Source organism: Python bivittatus, unplaced genomic scaffold (genome assembly GCF_059951505.1).
Source record: "Python bivittatus isolate LINGU-HERP-01145 unplaced genomic scaffold, Pbiv_v1 ctg000270_np1212, whole genome shotgun sequence".
In the NCBI taxonomy this organism is placed as follows: Eukaryota; Metazoa; Chordata; class Lepidosauria; order Squamata; family Pythonidae; genus Python; species Python bivittatus.
In genome coordinates, this window is record NW_028277050.1 from 943,004 (window position 1) to 970,915 (window position 27,912).

The 27,912-nt window shown below is 41.0% G+C and overlaps 1 protein-coding gene and 1 long non-coding RNA gene across 4 annotated transcripts in view; one reads left to right on the forward strand and one right to left on the reverse strand.

Annotated features, from left to right (window-relative positions):
• CLCN1 (chloride voltage-gated channel 1) overlaps nucleotides 1-27,912 on the reverse strand; it is a 56,013-nt gene that overhangs the window by 2,904 nt on the left and 25,197 nt on the right. Inside the window, exons 5-22 of one of the 3 annotated variants that reach the window (XM_088138564.1) lie at nucleotides 27,619-27,752; nucleotides 24,541-24,618; nucleotides 23,199-23,277; nucleotides 19,886-20,011; nucleotides 19,395-19,479; nucleotides 17,355-17,456; nucleotides 16,417-16,501; nucleotides 14,718-14,867; nucleotides 13,140-13,209; nucleotides 12,459-12,569; nucleotides 12,146-12,359; nucleotides 11,579-11,712; nucleotides 8,488-8,693; nucleotides 8,044-8,149; nucleotides 5,763-5,851; nucleotides 3,398-3,436; nucleotides 2,050-2,154; nucleotides 456-542 (exon numbers count right to left, since the gene is read on the reverse strand). In XM_088138564.1, the coding sequence (XP_087994690.1) occupies nucleotides 456-542; nucleotides 2,050-2,154; nucleotides 3,398-3,436; nucleotides 5,763-5,851; nucleotides 8,044-8,149; nucleotides 8,488-8,693; nucleotides 11,579-11,712; nucleotides 12,146-12,359; nucleotides 12,459-12,569; nucleotides 13,140-13,209; nucleotides 14,718-14,867; nucleotides 16,417-16,501; nucleotides 17,355-17,456; nucleotides 19,395-19,479; nucleotides 19,886-20,011; nucleotides 23,199-23,277; nucleotides 24,541-24,618; nucleotides 27,619-27,752 (2,000 nt within the window). Of the gene's footprint in view, nucleotides 1-455; nucleotides 543-2,049; nucleotides 2,155-3,397; nucleotides 3,437-5,762; nucleotides 5,852-8,043; nucleotides 8,150-8,487; nucleotides 8,694-11,578; nucleotides 11,713-12,145; nucleotides 12,570-13,139; nucleotides 13,210-14,717; nucleotides 14,868-16,416; nucleotides 16,502-17,354; nucleotides 17,457-19,394; nucleotides 19,480-19,885; nucleotides 20,012-23,198; nucleotides 23,278-24,540; nucleotides 24,619-27,618; nucleotides 27,753-27,912 lie in introns of those variants that run through there. The other 2 variants (XM_088138563.1, XM_088138565.1) reach the window with 2 other exon arrangements.
• Nucleotides 12,345-23,192, forward strand: LOC148216221 (uncharacterized). The gene is made up of 3 exons (XR_015795782.1): nucleotides 12,345-12,479; nucleotides 19,903-19,976; nucleotides 20,307-23,192. It is a non-coding gene; the product is annotated as an uncharacterized LOC148216221 (long non-coding RNA).

Consider the following 27,912-nt stretch of genomic DNA (forward strand, 5'->3'; position numbering starts at 1 on the left):
TTCATCTCAGATCTTGCAAGTTTTAGCAAAAGTGCACTTGGCCTTCAAGTGAGTACCCTTCAAAAACTCTGTAAGGCTGGAAAAGGTTTATATCCTGTCTCTGTTGAAACACGTGCTTACGACAAAAAAGGGAATAAAACCAATCAATAAGTAAATGAAAAGTATAATTAAAAGAATACATGAAATGTAAAATAATATTAGTAACAGAAGCATAATTGATTACCATTCACAAAGCTAAATTGAAGAGAAAAGGTCTTAAACGACTTTTCGAAATGTGGACTGAAGAGGCACCGCCGGGATTCCAGAAGGAATGGCAAGTGAGATGCAAGTGGTGTATAATAAGTAGCCCTCCCTTTACCATCTCTTTTTTTCATTCTGGGTTTTCCATGAGACCTTCTCTTTACTCAAGCAAGACCCAACTGGACAAAATACAATGGTGGCATGATTTAAATTACCTCTTCCAGTGCAATCACACCCTTTAGTTTCCCCATGCTGGTTACATAGGCATGGCTGAGTCCCAGCAACGAAAACAAAGTATGCGTCTACAGAAGGGAGAAGATAAGACAGTTTCTATTAGCAAATAAAGAAAACAGATTAACCATTGCAAATGTATGGAGAATTTGAAACACATTAAGGTGGTGGATTTTTTTTACCCATATTACCATGAGGAAACCTAGAGCAAAGCCAAAGAATGAAATCTTCATACCTGAAATTGGAATAATTAGAAGTAGGGGTCTACCTACCCATTAACACAATGTAATGCTTTGTTGGTATTAACAATAAATTGCAGCAAGTCAACTAATATTAAGTAACATAGCAATGCAATACACAAAATGAATAAAAGGTTATGTTTTTAATTTTTTTTCCAGTTCTGCATACCCTATGACCCACTAGACTAAACCATCTTTCTACCCTGTGCTGGCATGCTAAGTGTATTTTCAGGTAGCAAAAGCAGGGTGAGTTCATCTAGATGGGACATAAATAGAATTAAGCTTTTCTGAACTCAGAGGAGTACAGAAGGGTCATAGGTAAGGAGTAAGCTGTTTGGCAAAACTTACATTGTAGTAAAGCTGGGTTGCACTGTAAACCTGAACAAAACATTGTAAAAAGAAAAGCCTTTTGGTTTTGGATCCTGGCTTGCATATGTCCTTGCAGGCATCATCTTAGGTGAGACCAACTCACATGTGTGCTTATACTAAACAAAAACTTGCTACTTAATTAAACAAGGGCACCTTATACATAGACTGAAATATTTGGAATTGATTAAACAGATAACATAACAGTTCTATAGAGATTTTCTTCAACCCTACATTTACAGATGGATCGTATTCATAAAAAGCACTGTATTAACTTACATCATTTTGAGTTATGTGTGAGAACAACACTGAGGATAGAGTACTAAGAACAACCTACCCAACAATTTCTACACAATTTTAATAGGAAGATTCCTCCTACAAAGATTTAAGACCGATTTGTTCCCTCTGTTTCCTCTACAAAGAGATCATTTCATGAGATGAGACTGTCTAAAGAAGTGCCACTGTTTCTTAGATGAAATTTTCTGCTAATAGCGTAAGTTAAGGTTGGCTGTACCAAGACACAGAACTGGCAGGATTAATAACAAATAATAAACTTAATTGCACGTGATGTTGAAAAGTTGCATGGCAGGGTGGCAAAATGCAAAGGAAAAGAGATGGATGAAAAGAAAATGAGTGTCTGTGATAGCAAGACAATTTGGCACTAAGTGGGGGCAGGGAGGCAAGAAGGAACTGAAAAAAGTAGAACAGGCCTGCACATTTTGTAGATGCAGCCCACTTCTGTCCCTGTTACTTGCCTGAAACTGAAATAAGGGAAGAGTAGTCAAAGCCATACTATGTATGGTGAGCCTTGCTCCACCTGGTAGGTTAAAGCTTGGGTAGGATCACACAGTGCATTCAAGACCAAGAAATATAGAAAGAACATGAAGCCAGAAGAAGGCACAGGCCTTGATGGGAGTAGGATTGGCTTGCAAGGAAAGTAGGGAATAAGAAAAGAGTGAATGCAGGGACCCACCTTGTGCAGTGATGTCCTCTCCACCAGCTGAAAGGGAGAAGGATCTATGCGGCAGCTGCTGAAACACACCTCTCTCTCGAGCTCCTCCTGCTCCCAAACTTCTATCTGACACAGGAAAAAAGGAGTTCACAAGTTCAGAGAAATACTTTGCACCAACCACTTTCCCAGGCTACTACTTTAGCCAATAGGCCAGCATGATTTACTTGTCTTGGGCCATTCTGGGCATACTTCCCAATTTGTCCAATTGCTCTTCTAATGTCCTTGGCTGACTGGCATCCAAAGCAGAGCTACTGCTTGTAGAAAGCCATTTCTAATAGGGATCTGAAATCAACCTCTTTCCTAAAGCAAGCCCCCTATTTTTATTCTTTTTTTTCCAACTGTTCTTAGTACACTTTTCCATTTTCTTTCCATTTACATTCCTTCTCAGAGATCACTTTTTCAACAAATACTTTGATTTTAATTTCTAAAACTCATCCCCTACTGAAACCAGGAGGGGATCTACATGGATATTGTACAGATTTTCACTCATTATACAGACATACAGGCTTCCTTACTCAAGAGCAAAGGATTTGTGCTCCACCCATTCCTCTAAATCTTTTATTCACAGAATCCTAGTTTTCCATTACCACTTTAATCATGGTGGCTTCTGCAGAAAGTTCATTGATGTTGCTGGTTCACTGCTTGGAGAAGGGGTGTGCTACTTACCAGGCCTGGACAAAACAACACAAATTCACTTCAACAAAGCATTTGGGGCTGCAGAGATGTTCTGATTCACTCCAGCAAAGTGAAGGAGGCTCTACTTAGCTTCTCACCCAATGCTGGCCTAAGTGTTTCAAAGTCATGTGGCTTTGGGACTATCTGCAGCATTCATCAAAACTGCCTAGCTTAGGAGATCTTCAGCATGCTGAGGGATCTCCTATAGTGAAACCATTTTTTGCATTGGCTGGAAGCAACAAACTCAAAGAGACATGGATGTGCTCCAAGAGGCCTCTGAGGCTAGGTGGCCATACTGCAGGCAATTCTTTTGCATTCCCAACTGCTGGCAAGCAGTTCAGTGAGGCCAGTGAGGCCTAAAGGTCCTTCACTACTGGTCAGCTCTCCCAGCTGTTCACCAGCTAACAAGTTGTAGAGTGAATCCAGCAGTGCACTCTGAAGCTGCCCAGCCAGAAGGCTACTTGATGCATGGAGGGCGACTGACGTGGGCCATCACCCTCTCCAAAGTGGTCCAGCTTAAATTCTCCAGGCTGGGAAGAGCTTCAGAGCAGACTGGAGTGGAATCTCCTGACATGCAATTGACTGGAAATGTCAACCCCATCAGCTCTGTCTGTTGCTTTGCTTCCAAACGTACCTCTTCTGGCTTCATTGGGTCTTCAGCCTCTGCTGACTCCTAAAGGGAATAAGTAATCAGTTCCAAGATCAGAAGAAAGGCAGCAAAGCTTAAATCCAAATCTCATTTTCAGGAGAGAAATATTGTTTCTTCCCCAACACCTTTGCTGTATCCAGTGCTGTATGTATTATGAGTTCCAGCCCATGGGCAGAGAAAGCATGTAGGTGCATATGATATGGTCATGCATTCTAAGCATCTTGGTTTACAGTTTCTAAAACAAAACCTGTTGTCCTCCATGTCTGCAAATATGAAGGCAATATCTGGTGAATCTCAGATTATTCCTTTGTTTTACATCATTGCTTTTCTGCATTTTATTGCTGATAGAAATACAGAGGAGCATCTATTTAATTCTTTTTAGTGTTTCACTCTGAAGAAACTTACCATTTCATATTCTTACAACAGGACAGATCAAAATTGATCAATTCAGGGTTCTAAATACTTGTACAACCCATGTCTTCTGTTTCCTTTCACTCATCCCATTTACTTTCCTAAACACAACGGCTTTGAGTGTGCACACCTTTGTTACATACAAGTGCATCTGTAATTTTTATAAATAAATAAATAATAGGCCAGAATCCCAAAATGCCTCCTTATCATTCTTCCTGTCACAGTTTTGGGATTTTTCTGTTTGTAGCAAAGAATCCATTATTTGCAGAAAGCCTTTAATAACAGATCCATGAGATGGTTGGTGGTATATTAATTTGCAAAGGAATTTTTCCTAGACAGCAGCATTTGGACATGATCTGTTAAAAAGGATGTCAATTGCTTCTGCATTCTCTCCCCTCCCCTCCCCCTCAATTCACCACCTCAAAATCAGTGCTGTCATGCAGGTATATAGATTTTTTTAAAATGATAATAAAAAATAACAATTTGCAGTTTCTATACTTATTATATTATCATATCAATTTCTATACTTATAGAGTAGCAGAAAACGATCCTTATTCTTTCCATTCAAAAAAAAAGAAAGATGGAAAGATGGAAAGCTTAAGTTACTCTCAAGTGGTTTGGAAATTTAGCTTAAAATACATTTAAAAAATAGATATGCCTGCAGATGTATGAAACACCTGTGCTGGTGTCAGGAGAATTCAGGGATGAGTGAACAGGGGTAGATTAATTCTGATATCTGAGCCTCTCCCAAAATCTGTGGCAGCAAAGCACTATGATTGATGCTAAGATTCCCTTACTATTTTACGTTTTTCTCCCTAAAAGGATTACCCCTATGAAGGGGGGGGAAAGGGTAAAACACTGATAGATGACTACAGGATATCTATGTTGCATTTTTTTTTTTTTTTTGTCTGCGCTCAGTCATTGCTGACCCTGCAGTGACTGCTTGGACGAGTCCTTGCAGTTTTCAAGGCAACTGTTTTTTTGGAAGTGGTTTGCCAGAGCCTCCTTCCTAGGGCAGAGCCCAGCTGGCGAGCGCAGGAGGCGGGGTTTCCGTTGCTTCGCACCCTTTTCAGGCACGCATGGTTTTTTTTCGCGCTTACCGGCAACTGCTCCCAACTCCTTTTTTGCAAGGCGCCGCCAGCATTTTTCCTCCCACCGGAGTGAGAGTCCCCATTTTATCTACTCACGTAAGTTTTCGAACTGTTGGGTTGACACGAACTGGGGAGGAAACAGGAGCTCACCCTGCTAACACAAAGGCTGGACTCGAACCGCTGAAGCGTCGACCATTTCTGGCCGGCAACTTTCAGCGTCATTAAGCTGCTGCGCCACCGCGTCCCCCATCTATGTTGCATAGCTAACCTATTTAATTACTATAGTGAAGTATGCATGTTGCACATCACAAGCTCTGTCTGGAATATACACGGCCTGTCCCAAACCATTTCCATTTATTTTGAGTAGACAAGGTTTTGATGTCCAGCCTACCCTCTTAATCCCAGCCAGCCCAGCCAAAGTGGCAGTGCAAAGGGCTGTCTGGAATGCTGGGATTCAAGAGTAATTCCCAACTAATTGAGAAAGTCCTTCAAAGGAGGAAAAAAAATCCCCTTCCTATCCCAGCCTGAGACCACAAACCCTGTCCAAAGGAATGGAGCAGAAGGCACTGCAATAGGAAAAGCATTCCAGAATTCCACAGACTTTGTGCAGGACAGCAGAGATTAAAGTCTCATGGAGTTCACATATTCCCTTCTCTTTCACTACTAGATTTGTGCCCACACATGCACTCCTGAGCTATCTGGTCCTTCATTTTGAGAAGTTAAGTATTTGATTTCTTTCCTTTCTTTCCCGCTTCTGACTCCATAAATGCTATTTTCTTGGGGTATGATAGCAACCAGGCCCCTCTTTCCAAAATTAGTCAGGCGTAGGACAGCTTCCATGTTCTAACCTGCTCGGTGCTTTCTGGCTGAGGCGATGAGCTCCGGCTGAGACAAGGAAGTTGCTCCATCAGCCTCCTCAGGTGCCAGCATCTCCGGCCTGGGAGAAGGGAAAAAAGAGCAAGGAATGAGATGGCTGACCACAGGGCTGTACACAGGTATGGTCAAAAAAGTCAAGATGGCAGCCACAACCTGCAGTCAAAGCTTCACCCATTTTCATGCTATGGCCGCCACTTGACTTTTTGTACTACACCCTGTGGACACTTCCAGCTATCCCGCAGCAATGCCTTTTTTCTACTCTTTCAATAATGCAGATACCGCCACTGCATCGTCTCTGATTTCTAAGGAAGCAAAAGACATGGTATTTCCCACGATGGGACAATATAAAGGCAAACTGAGACAATATAAATTTATATAAATATAATTTTTATTACTTTTCAACTGAGTACTTGGCATTTGATGGCTGTCAGCCCCGTGAGGTAGACCAGGCCCTGAAATCAACTCCACAGGATGGTTAAAACTACTTCTATTGAGATTGGCTATAATAACAGAATCTTGCAAGTCTGACTGAGCTGTACCTCTTCCTCTTCCTCCTCTTCCTTCTTCTCCTTACAGTTCAGCAAATTAGGGAGGCCTCTGAACTGCTTCTGAATGTTATCTTGTTCTGGAGCTAAAAAATGCTTCAGCCCCTTTCGCCTAGGCAGCAAATCCTGCATACAGTATCTCCATCAAGGTCATCTTCCTTACTGACTACAATGGTTCACAATATCAGTGTGGAAACTATTGATTTCATTTGAGAAAAGGTTCTCCTAAGTTGACTGAAGTTCATAGAGATGTTCTGTGCAGATGGCCTGTTCACACATGCAAATTACCATCAAGTAATAATACTACCGGTTGAGTGGGAAAGGGAATGGAATTGTTTGTGACAGTATTTGAGAGGGAAAGAGAAGGCAGAACCAAAGACAGATAAAGACTGGTAATTGGCCAGATTCCAAGATAACGATGGGTCTGATTTCTTGAAGAAGAAAGTGAGTGGCTGGCCACCTGACTGTTGAGCAGCCAGGTTTGGAAAACCATGGAACCATGTAGGAGTGACTAAGCTGTCTGGAAAACCCTATTTCAAACTGTACTCCTGACACAAATTCACCAGGTAACATCCACAAAGCTGACTGAAGGCTCCTAGCAATTGAAAAATCACGACCTTCCCATTTTGTTCCGACTGCAATCATCCTTCAGATTTCTGGTGATCTACTGCATCGTGCTACATTCCATATACATGGAAAGCTCATTAGCCAAACAGACAGTGCTGTCTCTTTCCTTTTTTTTTTTTTTTTCCTAATTTCCCCAAATTTAAAGTACAGTAGGTGTCTCACTGTGCCTATTTAGTTTAGTTGTGTATATATATAGGTTTGTTTGCAGTTTTGAAGTAGCCTTCCATTTCTTTAAAAAAAAAGTTTGTAATGCAAGCAGATAAACTGAGACATGTCTTATCTCTAGTCATTGCAAGAGTGAATCAAATTAGTCACCTATTTAGCTTTGCTGAAAAAATTGCCCATTTGGCTTTCTTAAACTATTTCACCATAGAGCAATTGCATCAATCAATCAATCAATCAATCAATCAATCAATCAAAGTGTCAGCAGTACAGGGCTAGAGAAGTGCAGCTCAAAGTACGTCTCAGTAAATATGTGAATTGATGGTTAGGGTTTGAGTTGTAAGTCATATCAATTTCATCTAACAACATCTGCCTAGCATAATCAGTTTTGTAACTGGCTTTAAATTAGACAACCCCAGCACATCAGTTTTATAGTTTGGCTCAAAATCATGCTGGCTAGTTTCCCTTGCTTGTTAGTTGTGCTAAACATGATTAGAGATCGGATCTTCAGTGAGGAACATGAAACGATTTTGAAGCTGGAAATGCAGACAGAATATTGAGAAAGGACATCCCCAATATGTCCTTCCACACCCAACCACACCCTTCCTTCCAGCCGTGCCCATCATGCCTCAAATATGCATTTTCCTATGTACAGCTAGGAAAGAGGCTCTCATCCCTTAATTCCAATAATTACTAGTAACACAAATGCATTCTGTACTTGTACAAAGATGTTTCTTTTATGATCACCTTTCTGTTCCCCTCAAAGTAAATATCAGCAAGTTGACAAGTCAGACATGTGTCCACTCTCCAGCAATCCAAACGTGGTCCCTGTTCCCTCCCATATTCCATGACACAAATAGGCAAGGACCAAATATTGGCCACCACATCCCACCACAAGAGACCAGGTAAGACACAGTACTTGGAGATTGTGGAGGTGTTGGTGCCTCTGCCACTAGCATGTGAGGAGTCACTGGGCCATTAGGTCCTTCTGGGTAACCAGGGATTAAAGCAGGTTGCTGCGGAAGCTATAGAAGTAAGTAAAACAAAGCAAGAGTTAGCATTTCCTTTATATAAATACTTTTTAAATCTACTGCTTCTCCAAAAATGCTTATCTGTTGTGTTTCAACAATCCTTGTGAACTCTCTAGTAGAGGCAACTATTGTCCACATCCTGCAAGAAGGGTGCTCTGAGGTGGATTGTAGGTTCCCTAATGAGTTTGCATCTGGAGTGAGATTTGAACTGGGGATTTCCAGTTTCACAGCTCCTCTGCCTAGCCACTGTGCTCCATCGGTTACGTTTTCTTTTTCTTCTTTCCACCACTGTTGTTCTTTTTTTTCCACTTTATTAATCTCCCATGCACTACCTCAGTCTTTTCCTCTTCCTCTTCTTCCTCATCCTCATCCACAAAAGCAAATGACTCATGCTTCCATTGGTGTCCATCATAAGATGCCTCAAACAGCTTCTGCTGCATCTCCCTGGCAAGATGCAGGCGTCGCTCTGGGCTGAGGTGTCTCAGCAGCAGGGCCTGGAGCTCTGTCCGCTCCACTGAGCCCATTAGGATCATGGAATCTAGAGGGGGGAAAGCAAATAAGAAAATCTAAAGTCTAAAACTCAGAGATTGTCACAATCAGAGAGTCACTTGATAGATCTGCAGTTTATGAATCCATCTCAGATTATGACCTTTAAGCCTTTAAAATGAAAAGATCACTGGATTGCCTATGATTTTAGATGCTTTCCCCCCAAGAATGCAACTAGATTGCAAGCTTCAGCCATACTGTAGGATGTTTCCCTCCACCACTCACAATCACCTCTTAGCTCCCTTAAACATGGCTGGTAACAGGCCAGAACTGTAGAACTCCAAAACTGAAAAATATCAAGGAATGTCTCTCAAAAAGGCTGAACTTCATCATACATTCTGGAGCATCAGATTTCAGTGCGTTTGGAAGGGTTTGGAGAACACTTGAAGGCTTATCTGTTCCCCAATGAGAAACATGCTAACAGCAGGCAATATTCCTTTCATATGTGATGACTCAGAGAAATGCATTAAATGACATTTAATTTTAGAAATGGAGAAAGTGGAAGAGAGGAAATGAGAAGGGAATCTATTTATATAAATAAGTAGATAGAAATTGGCATTCTGCTTTGACCATACCATTTCTCCTTTGCCTACACATGTGCAGCCGTGAAACATTCAACAAAACCTACATGAGGCCCTCAACCCCAAAAGAATGGGCACTTGGGATTCAGAATATATCTCAGAATCCTCAACCAACTTTGGAGGCTTCACTGTAGACAAGTAAAAGACAAGGAGACACTGTTCCAGAGTCTTGCCAGAATCAACGTGCTTTTCTAATCATGATTAGGGTGTAAAAGAATGAGTGGAATCTAAGGGCTATATAAACATTTGATCTGAAGCTAGTGAAAGTCAGCTATCACCAGATGCTCAACAAGGCTCTGGTTCTCTGCAATCTGCAACCAGTTTTTTGGACTGCAAAAATACAGACAATCTGTTACTTTTTTGTATCTCTTTGCTGCCATCTAGTTATTATTTTTCTTGAACAGCTGCCCAACTCACAAGGACTTGGGGTGGCATACAAGCAAATGAAAAATAATAAAATCAATGCATATCAAAACAAACAAAACAGATTGGCAACCAAGGTCATTAATCAATATACTACCACGGATCTGTATTTTGCAGTCCAGATGTCTGCTGTCCCCTCAACTGACTATCCGTGAAGCATTCTGAATGAAGCAGCCTCAATGTAGCCCTTCCAGAAATGCATCACCCTCTTCCCCTCCTCCTCCTGCTCTTCCAACAGGGTGAGAGCTCCTCGCAGCACTGCAGCTGCTGCTGATTCAGTTCAGTATTTGACACCAACCATCTGTAGCTGCCTCCTCTCCCACACATGGCAACTGGATCCTAGTGCAAGGTGGTTGGTGACCAAACCCTGCTCCCCAGGCATTCTGGGGCAATTGGCCCTGTCTGTTGCCGATCCTCTGCGCAATTTCTTCAACCCACATTGTAGGAGGGTTGCTAAGTTGGTCTATGCTGATAAAACATCAGAAGGAGTCTGGTAGCCCCTTTTACAATTAACAAGCTTTACTAAAGGACACAAGCTTTCATGAGCTGTAGCTCACTTTATCCAATGAATTATTATTCATCAGATGCACTATGCTTTTCATAAAAATGTGTTAGTTGGAAAAGGGCTACCAGACTCCTGATTTTTTTCAGTACACATCCTCAATCAGAGAACTATACTAGTCATCAGACGTGCCAAACCTATTGGTATGTCTCATGACCATCCTCGTTGGGGTGCATGTGTATCGCATTGCATCATTATCTTTAAATCTGTCTTTTCAGCAAGACCAGGAATGTGCAAAAATGAATTATTTTCTAAGCTGTTTCACTCGGGAGATATATATTTCACAAAATCAGTGTCGTCTGAGTTCTCAGATTTTCATGACTAGTTGGGAATTGCCCTGCTCTCTCAGGACATATTGACTGATTCCTGCAACTAAATAAAACATTGCTAAGGAAACCTCTATTTCCCGGCCCCAGATAAAAGAAAAAAACAAAGTGTTTGGGTTGTATTTTGACATAAACTAAAAATTAAACTGAAACTAGAGTTTTGGCTTCATCCTCCCTCCCTTCATGCCGTAGAACTATACTACAAGAATGTGTTTGCAAATTCTTATTTGTGACATGATACTGCTTGCCTATTGAAGGAATGGGTAGGTCCAGTTTTATATAATAGCTATGAACTGGGAAGCATTAACATTGATTAATTTGGAGATTATTCATTGTCCTTAATAGTTCTTTGCGGATCAAGTATACAAAAGTGGTATTTGCCACCACTGCCACAATCTCCCCTCATTGATGCCACCCCCAAATCTCTAGTGCTCAGATTCTAGAAGGATCTGGAAAAATCCCATGTTAATCCTTCCTGACCACTTTTTCTTTTCTTTTTTGGCTCTGCCTCTTTATTAGGAAGAAGTGGATCAGTTTGTGTTCCCTCAGCAAATTTTATTTTGCCCTGTTTCTGCCCTAAATTGCATTTCAAAACAATGCATGAAAATTCAACAAATCTGTTAACCAGCTGGATGTTAATTTTTTTTTTTTTAATGGAAGAGCAAGCTTTTGCTTGGCCATTCCCACAGAGCTTGCAGCCTTCATAAGTGCTGTCAGAAACTCTGTGAAGTCTTATATATAAGTTTATATTAGTATTGGATATATTCTACCACCTGGAAAGGTGGCTAATAGAAAATAGCAAAAACAAAAAAAAATTAAATTAATGCTTAAAAGAATTACTTCCCTCATTAAAACCAGTCAAATGACTGAACTGAAATGCTTGGGGTGGACAAAGTAAAATCCAGGGGGATCTTCTCCTGAAACTCTATTGGCAAGACTGCTTTAATTCAAAACAGGAATTGATGTGATTCCCCACAAAGCTCACCTGGAGAATCCACCAGAGGAAATGTCTTAACAGTGGTGTTCTGGAGTATGTCCTTCAGATCCCGATATTTGCAGTTAGAGGAGATGAATTTTACATCACACACCATAATGTCCTCAACGAAAATATTGTATTTGCTTGAGTGGACATAAGTTAAAAATGAAGAAAGAAGAAAGAAACAGATAGTGGAAGAAAGAGATTTATTTATTCATATTATACTTTGTCCCACAGCCCTTGCTGAAAACTATTCCCTAGTAAAATGTTACAGTAAAATCTTATTAATTAAAGTCTAAAGGATGCTGTTAAAATACCAAAATGCCTAATAGAAAAACATACAACACGGCTGGCTGGGTAATTCTGGGAGTTGAAATCCACATATCTTAAAGTTGCCATGGTTGAGAAACACTGCCATAACCGATACATTAGCTACAGATGATTAAAAAAATAAATACATTCCAATCTATAGGCAATCTGCCTTGTTGCCTTGGAACTGAACTGATTTCTGTCTCCTTCTGATCCTTGCACTGCCTTTTAGCCCACTCCCTCACTTCATGAACAGCCCTTAAGTACCTTATTTGGTTCCAGCCCAAGTCAGGCAAGTAAGGCAGTTTCTTCACTTGGATGATGCTGTCGTAAAGGCTTGGCTGCAAACTCTGAGCCACCATGTTGGCAAGAATGACGGCCACCATCATTGGCAGGATGTGGGCAATCTGACCTGTCAGCTCAAAGCAAATCACTGCCGTGGAGACAGTGTGGCTGACGGCCCCTGTCAGAGCCGCGGCTCCTTTCCCGACGGCAGGGCAGGACAAGGAAAAAAGGGGGAAAGTTAGCATCACCTGGACCTCAGTTGGAGCCAGAGGAAGGAAGAAGGTCCTAGGCTTACCAATTACTGCATATCCTCCAGGTAAGATTTTGTACACAAAGCCATCAAAGATAATCCCATCAGGAAAAAGCCAGGCCATGATTTCCCCAATCAGGCGTCCAAAGGCAGCTCCTAAAAGCCCAACAAAGGTAGTTTCTAAACTGTCCTTATCACAGCCACTAATACATTTAGCAACAGTTAGCAGGAAGTCAAATCCACACTGATGTTCTAATAATAATGTCAAACAGGGCAACGAGTCACCATACAGAGCTTCAACAGTTCCCATCCTTGCCTCTTTTTATGCCAGTGCCCAGAGAGTAGAAAGGGTGGGCTTCATTGCTATTTCTGAGCACTCAAGTGGCCTAAGCTTTGGCTTGCCAAAGAGTCAGATTTTCAATTCTCGGTTTCTGGCGCCAGTCCCCGATGACTTAACTCATCCAAGAGAGTTACCATGGAGCAGGAGATGAACAGATCATCACTTGTGGGACTGCCACAATCATTTGCAGAAGATGCAGGACGTAGGGAAGCTGGCATTGAGGTAAAACAGGAATGGATTCTCTACCAGGCCCTTGAGGGAAGGGGAAATGAGCTCAGGACTTAGTCATTTCATAGAAACATAATTCCCCTTTTATTTATGACTCTACCAGTTCTTTCCTCCATCACAATCTGCCTGAAAGTTCCCACAAAAAGACTAAAACTCACCCAGCACAAACACTGGCATGAAGCCTCCACAGGGTATTGGCATAGTAGTGGCGATGACAGACATCCAGAACTAGGATGGAGATGATAAGCAGCCATGATTACTGTGCAGTGCTGCCTCCTCTCTCTCTCTCTCTCTCTCCCCCCACCCCACTCTCTCATCAGAAATAGCCTGAAGGCAGCCTGCCAGATCAAGGTTTCAGCAGAGTCTCTGCCTTCCTCTCTGGCTGGAACAAAGTAGCAGGATGCAACCTAGCATCCTCCAAGGCACCTCCTTCAGTAACTACCTTTCTAATCTGCTTTCTCTGGTCCTTTTCCCCCCACCCAATGGGCGTCTCTGAAAAGGAACTCTTTCTCTCTCTTTGTCTATACTGGAGGAACTAGTTGATGTACAGCAGGAAAGATCATATGGCTGTTAAATTGCAAAGCAGTTGTCCAAACCAGTCCATCTCTGCTGACCTGGCCAACCTGCTGTCTGCTATTTAGCGATATACAGGTCGTCCCCAGTTTAAGAAAGAGCTCCATTCCCAAGGTCTATCCTTAAGTCAAATTTGTATGTAAGCCAGAACAGTATTATTATGTAATACTGTATAACTAGTATTGTGTAATTAACTCAAACCATTGTGTATTTAACTCAAAGTATTGTGTAATTAACTCAAACCATTGTGTATTTAACTTGAATTTTGCTACAATAGGTTCTGTTCTTAACTATGGGTCATCTGTAAATTGGGCATTCTTAACCCAGGGACTACTATAAATAAATTATACATTAGTTAGTTCAACTTTTTTTAAAGCAGTGGCACTAATACTTCTTTTGAAATTCCCCTTACGTTAGGTAACATGCTTATTTGTGGATCCCATCCCACAAATTTGCTAAGAAATCTTCATTCCAGGATGGATGGAAAGAAGGCCTCAGATACAGATAGCTTCTAAACTATAACCTGTCATGATCCCAAGATACTCCTTTTCCACAGTCACCTGGATGTAGAAATAAAATGTTGGTTCCCACAGCCTTTAGCATAACTTTGTATTTTCCATAAATGTACACATGGCCAAATTCCCATAATGTATGCTGAAGTAAATTCTATTCAGCTAAATCCCTTTTTTAAAAAATGTGTGAACATAAAAAATTATTATTTTTTATTATTTTTTTATGTTCACAAATACAGCCATCAAGAAGGAATAAAGAACAAAAGTCTCCTCCCAGTGAAGGAGGAACAAATGATAATCTTTTAAGGAGAAATTCAAGGAACAACTTATTTACACTGTAAAATAAAGGAGCAAGGAAGAAAGCAATTAATTAAAGGAATGGTTGTTTCAACACGATTTTGACCATTCACACTAGGCAATTTGGCATTAAAACTATATTTTTATGCAACATTACCTGCACAAACCTTGTCTGAAAAAAGGTGGGAAGTCTATAATGCTGAGATACAATGTTTGGGCAATGATAACTGAGATTCTCTACAAAAATAAACTAGAAACGGAAGACTTCAGAGTTCATTGATTCTGCTCATGGAAAATGGCTGATAACGTGGTGGGAACAGCATAGAATTTGCACTTTCCAGGTAGTCTCCCTACCTTCATGAGGAAGAACAACAAGATGATGACAAACACACTGACTTTGGGGTGGATCCAAACTGCAGACTTCCCCAGAAGCTGTGGGTCCTCTGTGTGCTTTACCCAAGTGAAGTTATCAAAGAGGCTGCTGATGGCTTCTCTGGGCATCAACTACAAGGAGAAAAAGCAATGATGCTCATCTTTCAGAAAGACCCTTCTCTATCATGGTAAGGCAAATTTAGCCACAGACACTGAAACTTGTGATATGCATAAACTATGCAGATTCATACTGCATACTTTCACTTCAAGCATGTTATCTCATTGTCCATGTGAAAAAATATTTGTTTTGACTTTTTTAATGAAACCGAAGGGTCTTAGGAAGATGGATTCTGTGACAGAATCATGTTTTGTAGCCTTTCTGTGCTGTCGCAGGATCTCTTTATACAGAAAGGCCTGATTAGATTTGTTGGAGGGCGCTTCCAGAGAAAGAGTTTTTCTGTCATCTAAGCCTCCTGATCATACAATCAAAACAAAGCCAGGCTTGAAAGGGCTGTCTAGATAACTCTTGATCCTCAGGATACAACTGCCACAGACTTGCCTGCTTCTTTGAGAATCTCTAGCCTTGCAGAGAACCAACAATCCTAGTCAACAGAGAAGCACAGAGGTGACTTAAGCAAGGACCACCCATCTTGAGTCTGGATATGGGGCCCTTAACAAGATGCTGACATTCAACCTTAAGACAAGAGCACTGGGAACTGGGAGGCAGGTATCTTCTCTAATGAGCTCTATAACTGCAGTGCACAAGAGATGAGCCAAATACTATATCTTCTGCAGTGGGAATTCCCAGTTTCAGGTCACCCAACAATGGCATTGCTGGGAGGGAAGTTACTTCAATCCCTGATCAGAACTGCAACCCCATCTGACAGATCCTTGAACAGTCAGTCTAGAAGTGATTTCTATTGTTTCAGAATACGGGATATGATCTGTATTTTGTTTAATTGTTTTGGGGATGTCCTCTTTTTCCAGCAAGCAGAGAACAATTATTTAGAAACAAGAAGATTATACAAGCTTAGTGTGAGCAGAACTCCCTTTGAGGACTGCTCCTGTGGAATTCATCCTTGGCCTTTAGCAGAAGAGTTATGGATTTCCTGACACATAAGAGACCAGTTTTCACACATCATGCTAAGCCATAACGTTGTGTGAATTCAGCCACTGTGGTTTGTAAACCATGGTTAATGGCATAGAATCTTATTGAGCCCTGTTATTTGCAGCTTATATAGTAAGCCACTAAAGCATGGCTTAATAAGATACATGAACCTGGTCAGAATGAACCTAGATCATATTTTTTGAGAGGCAGAATCCCGCATCTGCCCTTATCCAGTGCAACAAAAGGTGGGATTATCATTGCTTTTCTTCTCAGCAAGCAGACAAAATAGAAGGAAAAACAAGAGTTTATTCCCCACCAGAGTGCTAGCACAAACAGAGAAGTGTTAGTGCTATTCAAAAAATAAGTGCAAATAGAAAACACTCTATCCTTCCTTCTATGAAACAGACACTTGACATGTATTTTTATACACTCTGTGATTACAACTGTTAGTTTTATTAGGTTTTTATTCATTCTATTATTTATATTTGTACATGGCCTTGGAATCTCAGGCAATGCAGAACAGCACCGAAATGTTAAATGTTAAATAACTATACAAACAAATGGAATCCTCACTTCTCCAGCCATAAACTGTCCAAAGCCGGGAGGAAATGTGACAGATGCTATCACAAAAGTTATAACCCCTGGATACACAAGGCGGCTGAAAGAGAAAAGAACAGGAGTTAAATTCATACAGTGGTCTCTGAAGGATGCTGTGAATGCCAGGCAGAAGACAAGGGCTGAGCCAGGAAAGGTCTCTTCCAACACTGATTCCTGAGAATGGGTTGAATAACGTTCTCCTCTTAGCTAGAGTTGAATGCAAAAATACCAGCTACTTCTCAGGAAGTAAGACAAACATACATCTCTTGGAAGAGTTTCTTGTTTAATCTGAATTAGAGCATAATTCAGCAGCTTCTAACAGTTGTCTCCCCTTGGACCTTTTTTTTCCCCCCTAAATCTAAAGCTACCAGATTTGGACTGCAAAAATTCAGATGATCACTAGACAACAGCCAAGAGATAGAGTGTTTTCTGTTTCTTTGCTGGCATCTGGTGGTCACTAGGATATTTACAGCTCAGATTTGTTAGCCCTACTTGATAGCAACTCTAGCTTTAGTTTAACAATGTCCTGCTTACTACAAGACAAAAATAAACATTTCAATTGGCCATCTACCTCAAGTTCTTAAAGCACAATAAACCTGAAGACAATATATTATTAATTTCCTATGTTAAGAACATTTGCTGGATTATAGTTCCCCCTACTATTAAAAATGACATTAAAATGAAAATCTTAATTCTAGCAAAGTTAATGTATTCTTATGTCTTGTAGAAAAGGAAACATGGCTTCAATCCTTCCTGTAGATCTGAATGCAAGAAAGGTTCTTTGCAGAGATGGCTGTTGACTTGTTACTTCATAGATAGTTTGTCTAGCCTGGGCTCCAAACAGAATTATTAGAACAATATAGATGTTACCAATCTTAAATTTAAAATAAAATAACTTAGTAAAGCATACTCACTATTTGGTTAGGAACTGACTTAGAGCAGTATGTTGTCTGACAAACAAAACCACCTGTCGATTGAAATAAACAAAAAATGCTCCAAGGAAGCCAGAACAGATCCTATAACAGAAGATTTGGGGGGGAAAAATTAATCCTGGGCATTTGAATTTACCTAAGAGCCCTGTTAAAATTAGATGAAAAATCTATAGCTAATTTTTCAACGGCCAGTCAGATTCTTCCAGAAAAGTTCAAGAATATATACCAAAATATATGCCATTTTGAATTCTGCACAGTCATCTCTATTTAAGTTCAACAGTATATCCAGAGAAGGCATAAATAACTAGACAGAAATGAGCCTTATTGATTAAGATAATAGAATCTTGAAATGGTCCATAACTTTTTTGGCTAGGGGGCTACCATTTGAATGCTTAATTTATGTCTTTTTTAAAAAACAAAACTCTGCAAGTACAAAACAACAAAAGTTGGCTGTACTATTACCAGATCTCAGCCCATTTCCTGCATCCTAATTTTCTGCTAGGAGAACATTCAGAAATGTCATCCATTTTCTGCAGTTTCAGATGATGAAACCTAGACTACCACCTCAGAATGCTATCTCTAATATCATAATTCTTATCTGCTACAATTTGTATACTGCAGACTTGGCCCTCCTCCTTTATACATCCCGATAGTTTGCTTTTCAGTAGTGTTTATATGATCATAAAACTGGGATAATGTCTCCCAAGAAGACTGTTTTCTAGAGCAATGTTTCTTAGTGTGGTCTCAGGACCCCTGGAGGTTCCCCAAGACTCTTTCAGGGGTCCATGAAATCAAAATTATTTGCCCGCCTATGTTGAAAAATAATACAATATTAAAATTCCATCAAACAATCATGAGAAGCAGTTGCGGCAGCAAATGCATCAATTTTAATTTTTAATATGATCAATATTGATAAATATAACCCATACAAACAAAAGCTCTTTTGGGGTCTTCCATAATTTTTAAAAGTGGGAAGGGGTCCTGAGAGAAGAAAGGTTAAGAAACACTGTTCTAGAGCACTATATGTTCCAGAGAATATACATTGCATTGTATATTCTCCAGTCCTGAGTGACAACCTTTTTACCAATATAGCTAGGTTGAACAAACACACATCCTTACAGATCCAAAAGCAACTGGAGGAGTCACTACTTTTAAACTATATTTGAGTTATTTTGCTTAAAAGTTCAGGACATCTAATTGCAACTCAGCATTAAAACTCTTGACAAAGCAAGAGAGAGAGTTTGGTGTTCCTAAGCTGAGCCTAGAATAGAAGCTGCAGCTCTTTCTTAAACTGCATGTATTGTCAGCCACCAGGGTTGCAAACTAATTGTTTAGTGAATTCTATCAGGAGGGAATTTCAAAGCTTGTTTTGAAGAAAAAGACTTCTGGTCCAGGTTAGGATGACCAGATAGAAAGGAATTCAACAAAACAGTTTTTGCACCTGCAGTATTTCTCAATCCTGCATGATAAGCTGCATGACCAAAAAATGTTAGACAAGGATTAGAAGTCCACCCTCACCCATGGACGTTCACTAGGTAACTTTGAGTCAGTCACCATCTCTCAGTACAACTGATCTCACAGGTCTGAAAAACTGAAGAAGGGACTGTTTATGTAGTTTGTAGAAAAGGCAGAATAGAAATCTAACAAATACCTATTGTCCTCCTTTGCATCTGATCATCCAGAGTAGAGTGTAGTCTCAGTTTCTCCAAGCAAAAACAAAACTATGTTTCTCCTCTAAACTGAGCTATTATAAGGCAGCTTGAAATATAGGTGTGCGAAGAGTTTGAATTGTATTGGGAAGAAGGCAAAGACCAACTATTTCTATACTGTTCCCATTTCTATGAAATGACCCCAGGAGTCAAGTTTGACTCAGAGGAGATCTTACCGTATCTTTTTTTAAGACCTTACCTTTTTTTAACATGGAACCTTCTAATTTAACTCTGTTTCATCTGGAGAACTTTCAGTAGGGCTTGCCTTTCTTCACCCCCCACCCTGCAATTAGGAGTGCTTCAGTGGGCTTACCCTATTACAGCAAAAGCTGGCAGCTCCTGGAGGTCAAAGGGAAAATCCATGCGGAAATTTGTTCTGAACAGGGCTGTGATGGTGACTGGGAGGAATGGGGGTGGGAGGAAGAGATAACCAGAATGACCAGGTAAGAAAAAAAAGAAAGAAAGAACAAGAAGATAGGTCCTCGGTACGGACACACATGAGAGAACCTGAGAGCACCCTACGAAGCTGCTTTATGACCATTATCTAAGTTCTAAGAACCTCACTGGAAAATAATAATAATAATTTTTAAAAAACCATACTTTTCTGAGAGGAGTGAAATAATTCAGCTTCAAAACCATTTTGTTAAGAATGGTTCTGTTGTTACTAGAACACCTTTCTGCCTTGCACAGAAACTCCCCCACCCACTATCCCCACAAACTTGCAGAAGTTGTGTGTAAAGCCAGTTCCAGTAGGGAGCAATAGTCACAAGAGAGGCTGGGAGGAGATGTATCTTCTCATCTTACTTGCATCCTTGTTCCAGACAGCAAAGACTCGGAAAACGAAGGCACTGAATGTGGCTGCAAAGAATCCACGCCAGTAGTTACGGACCGCAAAGTAGGTGGAAGTGACTTCAATGCTAAAGAGAACACCTATAGAGTAGATGGAAGTTCTCATCGATACATGATAGCTTACAAACACAAAGTGCATGCAAATACTATTTCCCCCAGCCATCCCTCCCCAAAATAGGTGTTTGCAAGAGGGAGAGAGTTAAAGCAATAAATGGGTATGAAGGTGAAATCTACTTTTAATTTCCCTTTCATTTTGGAAGAGTTTTTTTTTAAGGTTATAATTAAGGCCACAGAGGAATAGGTGTAAACAAGACTGAAGGTTCATGAGCCATCCTTTTTACGTTAACTTACTAGTTTCTCAACTTTCTGCCATCAGGAGAATGTTTTCTGTTGAAGAACCCTTTCAGGCTGGATTATTTATTAAGTTCACTTCACAAGAAGTTCTGGATAGGACTACTGAATCGAAATGATCCCCTACATCAATTGAGGTTGATTGTAGAACTGGTTTCCTTACTGAAAAAACCCAAAGGACTTCAGGGTTATCTGGAATGAATGCTGAAAGCCTGTGTTTTGGTGGAACAGGCACTGTAGCCGCCAATGTGACATCACTGTCTCCTATGCTAGTGACGGGGTGCATCTCAAAACATCACATTGGCCTTGTCCACATGGATCTGAGTTAGGCGTATTGCTGGAGCAGCATGAGAAGATGCCATGAGTGAACACGGATCTTCCTCCTGCTACGGCTCTAAAAATAAACGCTGGAGAGTTTTTTTACCTGGATGGAAAATGATGACCAACAGGACCCTGGGAAGGAAGAGTGCCAGCCGAACCAAACAAATGATATTAATAATAAGAAAGGGTCTTATAAATGGAGACTAAAGCACGATGCAGGAGAAAAGATGGGATGTGTCTGGGAAAACTTAGACAAAAGCAAGCAGCCACTTGCCTCCAAGTGGTGTCCCGAAACAGCAGCCAACCCCCACTGCACATCCCACAGTCAGGACATCTGTGTAATAATATGGCTGCTACTAGTGGGAGAGACGAGACAAAGACAGAGAAAGAAAACAGGAAAGAAAAGGAGTGAGAGGATTGGTAGCCAATATTACAGTTGATGTTCTGTAGCACATCTCGCACCCATTGAAAAATTCTGTGCAAGAAATTGGGGCAATGTGTCTGAAAGCACAACTCTCATAGAAACAGAATACTCTCACCTTCCCAGGACCCACACTTTTGTAAACATCAAAAAGGTAGTTGCATGTCAACAGTGGATGGTGAAGAAATGTATGTTGTAAATAACTTCATACATCATAAACCTCCAGTTTGAAAGGATAGGAATCTGGATGCGTTCTTCACGTAGGCTTTTGCATGTGAATACTCCATGCATAGAGAATGGGCTACAAAATGGGAATTGGTGCATTCTCCAACTACAGTAGTACTTGTGAATAGCTTCAGTAATTTAGAATGAACTGGTCTTTATAAAAATCACTTGTTAAAAACCCAGTCACAATGAAGAGAATCCTGCACTTGAGAACTTGCACGTATCAGCTTTCTCTCTGGTCCGGTTGATGGTTTCGCGAGGGAATGACCACTTTAGGAACTATTCCATTTGGAATTCATGGGTGTGCTATTAAGGCAATATATCTGACTGAAACCCTTTCTTTGGATAGAGTCAAAACTGTTTGAATCAATCTGTATCTGTTGCCTGATTCACATGATTAACTGTCATACACAGATGACAGACAGTAACAAGGAAGAAAGACGACAGCAGCGAGGCCTCTCTTCAGAGACACACAAGGGAATTGCTGAAGCCACCACAATGCAGTTGGGGGTCATCACCATAGAAGCAGGACTATTATCAATACTGAATTCTATCTACTAGAGAGCTCTCATTCAAAATTACACGGGCAGTTCAGATTCGTATTTATAGCCTGTACCTGATTTCAACATTGCCAAGCACAGATTCCGCTTAATTTAGAAGATGCAGAGAGGAAAAAAACAAAAACTATTATTTTATTAACTTTATAAGCAAGTTTGTCCTTAAAAAAAATTATTTTCGCATTCCTGTGTCACTTCAGAAAATAATGATCCACTATGGCGGGTATCACCATGCGGGTGGGTAAGAACGGACTGTCAGGCTCAATCTCGCTGAATATGTTGAAATGTTGCTTTCGATTCAAGGGGAATCAAGATGCCGTCAGATTTACTGCTCTTGGCAACTTCATAAAGAATCTGCTATAATTAGCTTATTGATTCAGTTGTGTTTCTTCGCTGACTAATATGGACTAATTAATTTTATTTATTTATTTTATTCCTTTAAAAGACTTACAGTATAGAACTACCCATCTTTTGTACCATAACCCTTGGCAGCTCACGGAAGCAGCAATAAATAAATAAATAAATAAACAATAAAACCAGCATAAAAAACTCCCAGTGCTCCAAAACATCTAAATTTACTGGGCTCCAGCCTCACCCTAACCCCACACTTTGGAAATTAACTGCCAGACTGAAATGGCAGTCCATTTACTTCCTGTCTAGTATTTCACATTTATAAAAAGACTCATACATTTCTAAGTTCCTTATTCTCATACCAAGAATCATTGTTTCCCTTCCCCCCTGTGGATACATTATTACATAGAGGAACTTTTTCTACCTGCCTTTCAAGAAAAAAATGGTAACTAACCCCAGGATAAAAATCATCTTTCTTGAACAAAAAAATCTCTTAAGGATCTTTAACCCAAAGTATTATTTTATCATTGTTGTGGCTATACTTCTTTATAGACTAGCTGTAAAAACTGAAAGTATTTCCAGCAACAATTACACCTGAGTTGGCAGTTTTAGGATAATGGTGAAAAGAAAAATACTCTACAGTTATACATGTATACATAGTAATGCATTTTTAATGACAGTCCCCATTTTCCCTAAGAAAAAATAAATGAGGGAGATAATGGGGACAGTCATTTCCCCAGGGCACTGCCTAAAACTAAGAGGAACGTGAGCTGGAAAACAGATGATATGTAATTGTCGTGGGAATAATTTCTTGGCTGTCCAGCAGAAGTCACCTCCTTGCCCCACCTCTGCTTCCTGTAGAGATCCACAGGATGTTCATTCACCTTTGTTCTGTTTCCCTGCAAGGTTACGTGAGACAAAACAACTGCACCGTTGTGCCCTAAGAGTGCTGGTATCTGTGGCAGAGAAAGCGCGCATTCATTCCCGAATCCTCCTCAGCCTGGGACATCAGCACGTTGTGTAAACACAGGAACGCACTTGCCTCCAAGAGGGGCCCCGAAGCAGCATCCAACGCCAACTGCACAAGCGGCCACCAGGAGGTCCAGTTGCCTATGCATATTCTGGAACAGAGAGCCCAGCCAGAGAGAGGCATGCCAGGGTTAGAGGGGGCACAGGCAAGAGTTAGTCCTGTCTTCCAAAACAAAGCACCAGCCAGCAGCAAAGCCAGCCTTCTTTTAGAGCACAGTGAGTCAGCTTTAGTAGCAAGGGCAGCCGTGATCTACAAGAACTCAGTCTCCTCCTAAGATTCTGCCTTTGTCCTGTTTTCCATAGTTTTATTCATTAATATTTAGGCTGATTAGATGCCTTCTAAAATAAATCATCTAAGCATTTGTTACCAGCCACTGGAAGAGTACAGCACGGCCCAGTCATAAAGCTGTCACTTCAAGAGCTCTCTATTTTAATTCCGCAACTAGGGTTAGAAGCAAGGAGCTTCTAGAGCAGCGTTTCTCAACCTTGGCAACTTGAAGATGACTGGCTGGGGGATTCTGGGAGTTGAAGTCCACACATCTTCAAGTTGTCAAGGTTGAGAAACACTGGTCTAGAGCCACAGCCAGCCTCAAGATACAGCTGTTTACAACAACCGTAGCTGTAAGCTCAGTTTGCATGTTAATTATTCCCAATGAACCTGCCCTTAATATAGGAATGGGGAGCGGGAAATCATCCTTATTTACATCTATTCAACCACTTCAATTTTGTAAGGGTAGCAACTGAAGTCAAGACTCTTAGTGTCAAATTTTGCTGGCCCTTTTGCAACCAGCATAAATTACCAAAAAGCAGGCAATCTTGCATACCTTTGGCTCTTTTGCATAATTTTGTTTGCAAGAGCATGGAATTATGTTTTCATCAGAAGAAAAAGGGGAATTCAGGATGGTCTCTATATAACCAGTTTGATGTTCCACAGGATAAATAAAGTACAGTCATAGAGGAAGGTTAGGAAACTGTGCAGAACATCAAAAGCCCATCTCAGACTGCCAGATTCCCTATTCAAATTGTTCCCTTATAACCAATTCCAAACTTTTATTTACACAGAAGTTGATATTTTCAAGAAGCCAAACATTGCTCCTGATTTTTTTCAGTACAATTGCAATTACACTTCATTATTCTTGAGCAGTTCCTCCATATTCCACTGGACATAATTGCAATCCAGGATACCTAATACTCTTCTCACTGTCATTTCCTGTGTTGTGCAGCTTCCTGTTCTTGAACTTACGGTTTCATTTTAATGTCCCGAGTTCTGCTGTCATCATCAATACTGTAGTGTATAATGCTCTCTCCCGCAGCAATATCACTCTCAAACTAGACGGAGCATGCAGAACACTTACCTCATAAACCCCACAAAAGATAGACAAGAACTTGCTGAGGACAGCCGCGCAGATGCTTGCAATGTGCACAAAAGGGCCCTGCCAAAAATAAAGAGAGACAGTAAGTAAGTAACTGGGAAGAAGTAGTCTGAGAAGCATCACAGAGCAGGCCAACAGCACAGGACGTGCCTCCAAGCGGATCAGCCTCTCCCTGCCTGCATTGTACTGAAACAATTTCAGCATCTTTGCTAACTCTTTCATGCTATCAAATCCACATAGCCAACTTCTGCCCTTGGTGATTCAGGTGTAGTGGGGAAGATCAAAAATAAATGGAGCTGGGAGTCCTTCATTCAGTGTTGTCCAAACTTGGCCACTTTAAGATGAGTGGACTTCAACTCCCAGAATTCCCCAGCCAGCATAGCATAGCATAGCTGGCTGGGGAATTCTGGGAGTTGAAGTCCACTCATCTTAAAGTGGCCAAGTTTGGACAACACTGCCTTAATTAAAGAGAAGGATTGCACCTAGGCCCGCAGGCCTCTGGGCATCTGGGAGTGGCTTGGTTGCTTCTAATCAGTAAGCTAGTTTCTGCAACCTCTGGTTGCATAAAGCTCACTGGGCCCCTGTGGGTTTCCATTCCTTTTTGGATTGTTCCCTCTGACTGCTTCCCAGACTGCTCCTTTATCAAGTCGGGAAGCAGGATATCTCCTTGCTGTGCGGCTGCAATTCCTCCCTTCCCTTTGCTCTTCAGCTGAACCTGTTTCTTGCCGGGAGTAAAATCAGCTAGTTGCAATCCTCTGCTTGCTTTGCCCTTATGCAACAGTGGGATTGTGTTCTAAGTGCTGCCAGATGGTTCATGGGGTCACGAAGAGTCAGACACGACTGAACGACTGAACAACAACAACAATTCCTGAGATGCTGTCGTTTCACTTGTTCTTGTGCTTTGTGTCTTCAGTTAGACAGTATCCTTGGCTCAGAATTTTTTTCTAGGGAGAAACTAGTGGAACTGCCAGGAACAAGAGCTGCAATTATCATCATCCCTTTGCCTCTGCTGATGATTTAAGGAAGAGCGTGTGCCTTTCTCTGCTAATTAGATAGAAGGGGATGACTTAAAGAAATTCTAGTATCTGCCAGCGTCTGATTAATTAAAAACACTGTGTTGCAGCCAGCTTTCGGAGAGCTGACTAGTTTAGGGCTTCAGTGGGGAAAATGGCTCAGTCCTGAATCACTGCCACCCATTTATTTCAAGTGATGCCAATAGAAGAGAATATTTGTAGCTCAGGGTTGAACTGTGGAGTCCTTGGGGCTCTCTGAGCTTGGTTGTTTGCTTGCAGACACTTCATTACCCAACTAGGTAACATCATCCGTGCGAGTGAGAATAGGGTTTACTGCCTGTTTATATGCAATAGTTTGCCCTGTCAGTTTGGTGGGGGTGTGGTTTTCTCCTTGGTAGTTCCTTGATTAGGGTATTGTTTTCTGCCTGATTGTTTGTCTGCTGTTAATCACTGCTTATCTGGGTGTTGGCTCCTGGAGAGGATGTTGGCTGCTGGAGAGGATGCTGGTCTTTTTGTTTCCTTCTTAGCCTTTTTATTGTCTCTTTTGCATAGTATGTAAATGTGGTTTATCTCTATGGGTCTATTGATGGCTGATTTGTCTGAATGCCAAGCTTCCAGGAATTCCGTAGTGTTTTTGGATTTGGCTTGGTCTAAGATGCTAACAGTTTACCAGTTGAAACTATGGTTGAGTCTGTCCATGTGTTGTGAGATTAAGGACTTTTCATCATGTTTTCTGTTTATTAGTGTTCATGGATGTGCTCTGCTAGTCTTATGCCTGCCTGTCCTACATAGTGGCTATTATAGTCTTTACACTGTATGTTGTAGATGACTCCTGGTTTTTCTTCTTGGGCTACTGGGTCTTTTGGTTTGGTTTCATTGATGGCCTAAGTCAACTAAGGCTTAATTTCTCCTTACACTCTTAAAATGTATTGTAGTAGAGATCACCCATGGTTCAGACCTAAGTAGGTACTGTGTATGGATTTTGACTAGCAACCAGATGGAGCCAAGAAAGTTTCCTAGATTTCTTTTAAGAACTAGGTGTTGTGAATATTACCTTGTATACTTTGACTTTCCTGTTTGATCTGTTCTGGATACTCTGAAGACTGTCTTTTTTGTTTTACTGTAGCTCTGTTCAGCCTCCTTTATAACTGAACCAACTCAGGTATGCCAGTTGACTTATTAGACAGTGGAGTAATTGTAACAAAGGGAGGGGAGGTATTTGCCTTGTGGATTGGAAATACAAAAAGTCCACTGGACTCCCTTCTGCCACCCATTCCTCATTCCAGACTCTCAATAAATGTGATCAGCAGGATAGGGCTTCCCTATTTGGGCTGCAAGAATATTAATGACCGCTAGATGGCAACAAAGAGTTAGAGTATGAGTATCTCTCTGACACCATGTCTATAGATTGTCCTGATTTTAGTAGTCCAAGCCCCAACAGGAGTTACAGAGGAAGAGTTGTACAGGAGGAAGGAACAAGGGAAGGACTTCCGACACTGTTCCCATCTTAGCCGTTCTCTCAGCAGCAGTACAACATGCTGGAAGTAGAGTCTTTGTGGGCCTTGGTGGCTTCCCATGATTACTGCTGGCTGCTCTCTTCCTCTCTTCACCCTTCTCCTCCTTCCTACTTATGAAGGTGTAAGAGGACAGAGCATAGGCAACAATCTGGACAGCCAAGAGATGGTAGCCAGCAAAACGGAGAACTCTAACTCTTCACCTGAGGTTCAGAGAGCTCTATTTACACCCATAGATTTGATCTACCTATTCAGAAATAGTTTGCTGACCCAGGTCAAGAAGCACTGCATGGTACTCCAGAATCATCTTTTGTCTCTAGCAGCTGATCTTTTGTTATGATAAGCAAGTAACTTTGACTCCCCAAGGGTCTTTTTTTTTTCAATGTTCAGGATGCCTCTATTGTTTTCTTTCATTTGACGTATTCTGAGTTTAGTCCTAGAATCTTCAGTTCTTTGCAACCTTAGTCTACAAGTCAATACCTGCCATCACTTATCCTCTCCTCTCCCTCACCTCCATCCCCAGTTTTACTCACCTCTTTCCCAACAGGTATCCCACTTCCCAGGCCAGCTGTTAGGCTTACAACTTTGGCCACAAATGCTTTAGGTGTGAGGTACTCCTTGAGGACTACTCCTCGCATAATAGTTTTCAATTCTGGAATCCCAGAGCCTGAACAAAACAGAAAGGAATCAAGAAGAATGGTACTCAGAGAGAACATACCCCAGAACATACTGAGAGACCACAGCTCAAGGGACACATGACAGATGGCACCAGACCACTTAGGTGACATCCAGGTTGACCTCAATCATATAGGAAGCATATGAGTGCT